Source organism: Megalops cyprinoides, chromosome 8, assembly GCF_013368585.1.
Source record: "Megalops cyprinoides isolate fMegCyp1 chromosome 8, fMegCyp1.pri, whole genome shotgun sequence".
Lineage (NCBI taxonomy): Eukaryota > Metazoa > Chordata > Actinopteri > Elopiformes > Megalopidae > Megalops > Megalops cyprinoides.
Window position 1 is genome coordinate 3,211,623 of NC_050590.1, and position 8,817 is coordinate 3,220,439.

At 41.7% G+C, this 8,817-nt stretch overlaps 1 protein-coding gene across 1 annotated transcript; it reads left to right on the forward strand.

Annotated features, from left to right (window-relative positions):
• The first annotated feature begins 2,103 nt into the window (after positions 1–2,103).
• Positions 2,104–4,293, forward strand: LOC118782409 (peroxisomal membrane protein 11A-like). The gene is made up of 3 exons (XM_036535755.1): positions 2,104–2,206; positions 2,491–2,606; positions 3,614–4,293. Exons 1-3 carry the CDS (start codon positions 2,151–2,153, stop codon positions 4,180–4,182), a joined length of 741 nt encoding a protein of 246 aa, XP_036391648.1. The 5' UTR covers positions 2,104–2,150; the 3' UTR covers positions 4,183–4,293.
• The last annotated feature ends 4,524 nt before the right edge of the window (positions 4,294–8,817 follow it).

Consider the following 8,817-nt stretch of genomic DNA (forward strand, 5'->3'; position numbering starts at 1 on the left):
AGGACCAATCAAAGCGAATACTTTCTGGAATAAATATGTATCATTCGAGACATATGCAATCATAAGGAAACTTGTTTTTTGTTAATACTTTATCACCCTAAATGACTGTAGGGTGCATGCCTCAATTCATTAAGTGTAATTAGTCCTTCGAACAACTGCTTTAAGCGTAAGTTCTTAAGTTCACAACCAGCCTATCATAATTAAGCTGAACTGCAACTAATTAAATTTCAAACGGCATATTAACAAGTGGCAATTAAGTGCCATGTATAACAGACTAAATAAATGGGTTGAGTGGGAGGGATTAGGGGATGCTACCCACAGGACTGCAGATGAGATGGTGACTTGGTGGGTCTAAGGCACGTCTATCTGGTCCAAATGCAACGTGGTACAACATTGGCAAGAACCTTCTTAAACACGCGGTCTCTCTTTTTTCATAATGTGAGCCTGACATTTCCAAACCTTTTTTTTTTAAATTACCAGACTTTCACAGACAAATTTTACTTTAAGGAGGACGATCCTCACCCATAACTTCTCCCCACACAATACACTGCTACAGAACGCCAGAGCTGGCGGGAAAATGCTTCATTGTACTCTGTGTATATATATACATATATATTGTATGAAATGTGATATAGTGAAAGGGGGAAATTTTATTATTATCAGTTAGCTGATGCGAAATGTTAACTTAGTTGTAGGTATAATTTATCATTTGCTGATATCATTTAGAGAATATCATAAAATATGTAAAGCCACACCCAATCCATCACTGAATACGGAATGCATCACATAGAATTGCACCCAATGCCATACAAGCAAAGTTTCTCTCTAAATGAGTATAGTTTGGACCTTCTTAATTCATAAGAACTGCAGTAACTGCATTTTTTTATCATATGAAATTACACCACATATCATACATTGACTTCGAATCCGATGCCACTCCTGCCAATCAACTGGATGAACGCCGTGTCAGTCACTCTTAAAGATTTAATTTCCTGTTATCCTGTGAGAATGTAAGGTTGCGCTTTTCTCAAGAACAGCTAGGTACGTAGCCAATGCAAGCGGCCACCGCAAACTTTCTCCCTTCAGTTCAATGTGCCTCTCCACCGCTAAGCTACGCTGTATCTGCTTGTGTGCGGAAACGGCTGCACTCAATTGAATTTCAGAGGCAGGTGTAGCGTTACCACTTCAGAGCAAACAGTCGCCGAGTTATTTTCTGTGCGGCTCTTACAGTTCAGGACAATGATAATATTAAAGCAGTCTTTAATATAAGTCTTTCTATATAAAATTCGGCAGAAAATAAAATTAATATCAATGTAACTGTTGCTTTAACTGTATCTATCAGGTGAATATGATAGTAAGTTGTCAGCAAAGTTGTTGCGCTCCGCGGCCTTTCGGCCTTTGACAGCTGATCTAAGGTCAGTTTTCCAGCTGGGATTCAGATTCAGGATCAGCTCAGTCCAGCGTGTCAATACATCGCAGGAAGTATCTATGCATCTGTCCGTCCACTCGAAGTTTCCCTACTACAACTAGGATTGAGTAGCATTTCAGTTGAATGGACGATACCCTTCAGCAAGTTCTGACGCCGCACTTTTAATTTTTAATTTAAGATACGGCGGTTTGCGTTGGTGAAAATGTAAAATATGCGATGTTTATCTCCATATTTTTCATATTTCGGATGCATACCTTCCTAGTTATATAGCTAAAAATACAAATGTTGCTAAACCTTAACCCACATCTTCAACCGGCAAAGGAAATTTTTTCCTCCTAATTTCAATCTAGCACCTTGGCTAGCTCTAGAATAAACCGACAGAACAGGGTCTGGACTGTCATAAAACACAAAACGTTTTGCTTACACAATAAACAAGTATTCTCTTCGTGGTTCTTTGTTTCCCACGTGTCTGGATGACTGACAGAACTGTCTTTGGTTTCCTTAGCCAGCTAGCTTCAGCTGGTGCGCGTTCTTGCTAACTAGGCAATTGACGCTAGTTTGTATTAAATATTTCTTTTCTAACACTCGGATTTTAATACGGAACCTTTAGCATTAGATTCTTCGTTGATGCATGCTCGTAGTTTGGCAGTGTATAGCCTACGCTAAAAAAAAGAAAAGAAAAGAAAAGAAAAACCCTATCCTGAACAAGTAAATTGATGCGATGGACGGTTTTATAAAGTTTACAAACCAGAGCCAGGGAAGGGATCGTATTTTCAGGTGAGTCCGGTGTTGTCATGCATTAGGTAGCTAGCTAGCAAGTTGTAAACCACCCTCAAATCTCTCTCTTTTCGCTCCACGTTCTTTGTTACTCGAGTCAGTTGGCCGCGCGAGGCTGTGTCCTGTCTTGCCTTAATTTCTCCCTGTTGTTCCAGGCACGAGGTCCCGTGCATACAAGGAGAAACTGAGTTGTACGTGGTACCGATTCTGTTTGTGTGTGGAGGGGCGGGGGATTGTCAGTCTGGCATACAGTTATTGCAATTAACGCAAGGGCTTTCTTTCAGAGCTACTCAATATGCATGTGCTCTGGTTAAATATTTGCTGCGGAATAAGGCTGCAAGAAAAGAACTGGTGAAGAAGCTGCAAGCTCTGGAATCCAACATGAGCGCGGGAAGGAAACGTAAGTGCAGCAGAAAAACACAAAGACTGGGTATCTGTGAATGACGAACAATCAGTCACTTGTTTAAGTGAACTGGGTGATTGTAGGGGTTGTTCAGGAGTTGTGGTGAAGCTCTGTCTGAAAAGGATTGTTGTCTAAAATGTATGTGTCAACGTTATTCCTCTTTGGAAAATAGTGAAAACATAACTTGGTGTTATGCACTTTGAACGTTGAAGCCAAAGGATTTGGAGATTGCTGTCAGAATGCAGCACTGAATACCACTGAGACGTGGGTTGCCCATGTTCTCTTGCATCACTTAAATGGTTCTCAGTTTGCCCAACCTCCTCCAGTAGCAGGTGATGCATGGGAATATGCGAAACAGGTGAATCTCTAGGACCAGTGTTAGAGACAACTGGTCCTTTAAAGAAATATCCCTATCAGCAGTAAACATTGGGACATCATTCCCTTTTCCCTCAAATTGCTTTAATGATTTGGCCACACATGCCATTGGCTGAGAATGAGATTAATCAGAACCATGCCAGCTGTTATTTTAGTGTGGCAGTGGCAGAGGTGTTGTCTGTAGTGGGTGGCAGTGTAGCACAGTGGTTAAGGAGCAGGGCTTGTAACTGAAAGGTTGCTGGTTCAATTCCCTGCTGGGGCACTGTTGTTGTACCCTTGGGAAAGATACTTAATCCAGAATTGCCTCAGTAAAATATCCAGCTGTAATTGTAACACATACAAGCCTGTCTGGAGTGTCTGCTAAATGACTGTAATGTAATGTAAATTAAGCAGCACTTTGCGGAGCAAATAGAAGACGAAACTTCTACCATAAGCTCAGCTAGCTGGTGTCATCAGTTCCTCTTTAGTCCATATAGTCCAACATAATAAGAACATAATTGAAACATTTGTAAGCTGCTCTGGATAAAAGCATCTGCTAAATAATAACAATGTGATGTAATGTAGTGAGGCCCGCATGGTGACCCCCACCCAATCTCCACCCCCCCACCCCCCCGGCCTCTGTCCCATAGTATTCCGCCTTGGGAGCACGGTGAGTTCCCTCCAGACGGCCAGGCAGACCTGGCGGCTCTCGGACCCAGTGCTGCGCGCCTGCCTGACAGTGGCCAGCCTGAGCCGCGCCCTCTACTTCGCCTGCGACAACCTCCTCTGGGCCAGGAGCGTGGGGCTGGTGCGTGACGTCGACAAGGAGAGCTGGCGCCTGGCCGCCTCACGCTGCTACTTCGTGTCCCTGGTCATGAGCTTGACGCGCGACGCGTACGTGATCGCTCGCATCGTGGCACATAAATCGCAGGACAGAGACTACCAGAGGAAGGCCCGGCAGCACCTCAGCGAGCACCAGGACGTGGCCTGCACAGTGATTCCCCAGCTCGACGCATTCCTCTTCCTGCTCTACGAGAGCCTCAAAACCAACCCCCCCATCGTGCTGGACACTGCCAAGAACGTGTGCGACCTCTTCATTCCCTTGGACCGGCTGGGCATATACCCGACCAACGCTGGCGTGGTGGGGTTTTGCGGCCTCATGTCTTCCCTTTTGGGAATTCTGTCTGTCTTGAAACCCGGTCTGAAAGTTAAACCATAACATGACCTGCCCGGGTAGAGACGGCTCTGAGCTTTTGGGATCTGTCAGTCTAACACAGGGTTAACATACATTGGGTATCTGAGGTGCTATAAGTCTTTTACTATTTCTCTGTAGTGCAGGCCTGCTGTTGCTGTAGCTGTTATATCAATAGTCTTACAGTAGCTCCTGGTTGCGAGGAAACGTCATATCTACAAGAGATTAACCACTCAGAAGAGAGTTATGATAGAAGTCTAGTGTTTAAACTATAGCTTCAGATCAAAGGGAAATGTTTGTTTCTTACCATGAGTAATTAAGCTATGAACTGAGTTGATAGGAACTGTTAAAATAAGAAACTGAACCTACTACTGCAGAAAAGTCTGTGAAAGGAGTTAACTCCAGCACAGAACCTATGTTAGATGGGCAGATTTGTGAGTGGCCATCTGTTGGCCATAGCTAGCATTCAAACCACACAGGTACCGTATGAGTCAGATCCATGCATGCATCCGTCATGTCTAAAGACATGTTTGGAACATCCTCTAGTACAGTGTAGCTAGTCGGTCACATAATTACCCAGAATACATTCTACCTCAGGGTTATCGATACCAGCAGCCTTTCTTTGGACAGGAACACCATCAATGGTACCAGGGTTTTTCTTCCCAATTCAGGATTTTTGCATTTTGGTTACAGGAAACAACTCTTTGTATTTAAGAAAATATTTAAGACAAATGCTGCAATTTAAATAGATGATTATGTGTTTTGTAATGTATCATGATTATGATGCTGATTGGTTGACCACTGTCGTTGTACTTCCAACAGATAAGAGGCCTATTTGATTTGAGGTCTGTTTAGTTAATTCATCATGCTAACTAGTGGACACAGTTGAGTACTGCTCTTAAGTGAACTGTACAGTGAACACAACTATGCAAGTAAACTGCTCAAAAATCCATGAACATACATGAATTGTTAAGCATTCTGATTTATGTAAGACACTAAGATTTGTAATTTAAAATGTGAGGAAATGTGTTTGATAAACTAATTTAAAATTCAGAGGTTTCTTGTCTCTTTCATTAACTAAAGATAATGTACACATTGTAAATTCTAAATGAAATATGCTTGTCGGTTTTAACCAAGAAGACATTATGTGCCAAGGCAAGTTATTCCCCGGATGTGGCATTTACATCATAACTGATGACATCACCCTAGAATACTTAATGAAGTTAAGGCTGATGGAAATGTAATAGGCTGAGAAAGATGACATCTACTTTGATGTATTGCCAGTGTCTGTTTCACCAGTGTAGTTAAACAGGCATCAGTAAAGGTCAGGAAAAATGCTTTGCCAGATGACCATTATTGCTGTGGTAATGTCCCACTGAATATTCTAGTCACATGTGTCTCCGTTCATACACCTAGCTGCAGGTTTTCAAAATTAATTTCTTCACATTTGCCATCTCACACGGCTTAGACTCAACCCCTGTGGCATAGGACTGCCCCGCAGGATCTTCATATTAAAATTAATAAATAAATTAATAAATCACTATAGAGCATGACATTCTATTTCTGATGTTGAAATAGCTTTCCTGCTCGCAGGACAAATATTAATGCTGGATCCAACTCCTCAGACTGGCATCTGAAGGTCATGCTCTTATTGACACATAGGCCTAAAAGCAAATAAAGCAAATTTGTATTTGCATATTTGTATATCTCATACCAGACTGAAATATTCTGATTTTTTCCCCCTACATCTTTAAGTCATGGGTACTGTCAGTTCAGCATAACATTTGGAGTACTGAATGTTCTCAGAGTTCTCAGGGTGTTTTAGAATTTTCTCAGAGGTTCTGTCAAGGTGTTTTGGTGTTTACAAATATAGAATTTGCTTCATTGAATAATAAAACAAGGTGTCTGGATTTGGTCTCAAAATATAGGACATTTAAAGGTACTCCAGTACCAAGGTCCTCTCTACAAAACTAATCTAATACATTATCATGCTGCTACTCCTTCACTGATTTTGTCATGCCCCATTCGGTTGTGCTGGGCCTACCCATCACAGTCCACCCTGTGGCACTGACTGGCTCGTTCTAAACTCCCAAGCTGAGTGTGGCAGTTCTTGTGCTAGTGTTTGTTTTGGTTTATGGTCCCGGGATATTGGGGGGAACCCCCCACCCCCACCCCCTCTCTTGCACCTTGACCCAGACAGCAGACAGGCATCTGGACGTTGTGTTCAGACGGAACGCCTCTCGCCCAGCGTACCCCTCACACCCTGCCTCCTCTCCCCACCCTCTCCGGCTCTGTCCTGGGTGTGTCTCCCCTCTGTGGCCCGTCTCCTGTGCCAATGCCTCCTCTGCCCTCCCCTCACTGGAAGCGCAGGGCCTGGCACGCCCTGGCAGTGTCCGCACTGCCCCTGGATGGCTTACCTCCGCCTCTGCCTGCAACCCATTCTAACACCCTGGGCACCGCCACCACTGTCAGTCAGACCTTCTTCCTTGGAAGGAGATTTATTTTTCTTTTTTTTTTTAAAAAAAAAAAAAAGTTAAACACCAGACAGTGTCTGGGATGGAAAGGAACATACCCCAGTTTCTGTGTGTAATGTCAGAAAAGGTTTTCATTTGTAATGCACACACAAGCTAGTAAGAAGCTAGTTCAGCTAGGTCGTCACTTGGGCTGGGCATGTATCGTCATTGCTTTATTGTCTATAGGAGACTTTTCTCTCTCAAACGCTCAAGAAGTAAAAATCACGTCTCTGATTGATTTTATTGTTCACTCTTCAGTCACCAGAAAGAAGCAGAAACAAAATACATTAAAAAAAGAAGTCAACATTATATACAGAGAGGAAGGGATCACCAAACTATGTTAAAATGTATAAATAGAGATCAGCACAAATGAAAGTAATATAAAAAAAAACTTTATTTTTCGGAGTCACCTCTTCAGACTGTGCCAGGACAGTCCTGAAACTGCACTGGACTGGAACTTATTCTGCACTTGCCCATTAGCTGATCTGGGATTGTCTGTTCTTTCATTAAAATTCCAGTCCAATTTAGGATTTTTCAATTAACATAATTTAAATCACAAAATTCACGTTGATATTTGCTAAAACACTCTGTGCCTGGTGAACTCTTGCAAAGTGAAAAATGTGAAAGTGAAAATATGCATCTTAATTACTGTTGACACCTTGCTAAGCTATTCATGCACAACATTAATTTAAAAGTTGCCTAGATACTGCCTGACCTTTGAGGTACAGATAACAGGCATTCCAATCCATCATATGATTTGCTCATTTACGTTTCCATGAGCTATCATTAATCAAAAAGGAGAAGGAGCTAACTCTTACCCATATTCATGACATTTGTTCAAGTGAAACTTTTGCTGAAAACACTACTGTGTTACTTCACTATTTTGGAAAGCCTGTCTCATAGGCAACAACGTGAAACAGTGGCTCCAAGATGCCATCAGTGCATAGTTCAATGACATTTGGAATCCTCTCTGAGTCCCTGACCTGACTGATTATTGGACTCCAGAGACCAGCACTAACCCTGTCCAAATGTGCACTGATATGTTTCCAAATGTCAGTTTGTGTCTGATTGCAAAAGTCAAAAAGTGCATCCAGTTCTAAATAGAAAAAGGAGACCGATGACAAAAATATTGAGAACGCACTGAGAACTGCTGACGCAGACTCATGTTTGAACATGATTTCGACATTGAAGATTTTCCCTTCGCAAGTGTGAATTTCATGGCGCGACAGCACCATCTTATGGCCATATTTGGAAGTAACTACCAGGAGACGAGATGCGATGAAAAGTCCTTTATTTTCCAGAAACATTAAATACAAATACATTTTCTCAAAGTAAGAGTAGGTGGTGGTGCAAACCCTTTAAATGAGATCTTTGCAAAAAATATATATCCCATTTCCCTCTCACCACGAAGATATCTCATCTCCTGCCTACTGTGAAAAAGAATGAGAAAATTGTGCAAAGGACAAGAAAAATACAAGTAATAAATTATTTCTCACAAATATCCTTCTTACAGGTTGACAAACTGCATTGACATTAAAATATAACTGATGATTTTTTTCACATTTATATAAAGGCATTTATTTATTTTTTCCAACAACAGCAATTAAAATAAACACATCGCACCAAGTAGGCAGAGATGAAAATGCAAAAAGAATACTACATGTTGGTTTGTTATGCATCTTCAACATTTGAAAAAAAAAAAAAAGTGTACTGTATGCATAACGAGGTTCGGCAGATAGTTCACAAGGGTGCTTTTCCTCAGCTGCACACCGTGTAGTACAAGAAATATGCATTTGTAAAATGCAATTAAGAAATCTTATGCATTCGAGTGCATATGCTTTGTTCAACATTAAGCCACACCTTCAAATTCAACACACATTGTAGGTGAGTACAGTATTCATGAACCCCTAGAGAAGGCACCTACATTAACACCTCTTTGTACATCACCAGCATTCTACCCAAAAGCAGCATTCAGTGTCTCTCTAAGTACTGACAGGGAGTGATGGGGAAAAACGAGGCTTCGTGAACCCCATAAGGGAAGGAGCTACCATGTGCTGTCAATCCCTGACTTGTATGAACCAAAGAATTTTGCTTTCCACAGCAAAATGATATGATTGTTTTTGATTGGTGATTTACTGATAAACCCCAT

What these genes read in the sequence shown, in the direction of transcription:
- LOC118782409 (XM_036535755.1), top strand. Translation starts at nt 2,151, where the DNA reads ATGGACGGTTTTATAAAGTTTACAAACCAGAGCCAGGGAAGGGATCGT. An exon ending in GGAAGGGATCGTATTTTCAG is followed by an intron (nt 2,207 to 2,490) that starts GTGAGTCCGGTG and finishes GCTTTCTTTCAG; the next exon opens with AGCTACTCAATATGCATGTG. An exon ending in CATGAGCGCGGGAAGGAAAC is followed by an intron (nt 2,607 to 3,613) that starts GTAAGTGCAGCA and finishes TCTGTCCCATAG; the next exon opens with TATTCCGCCTTGGGAGCACG.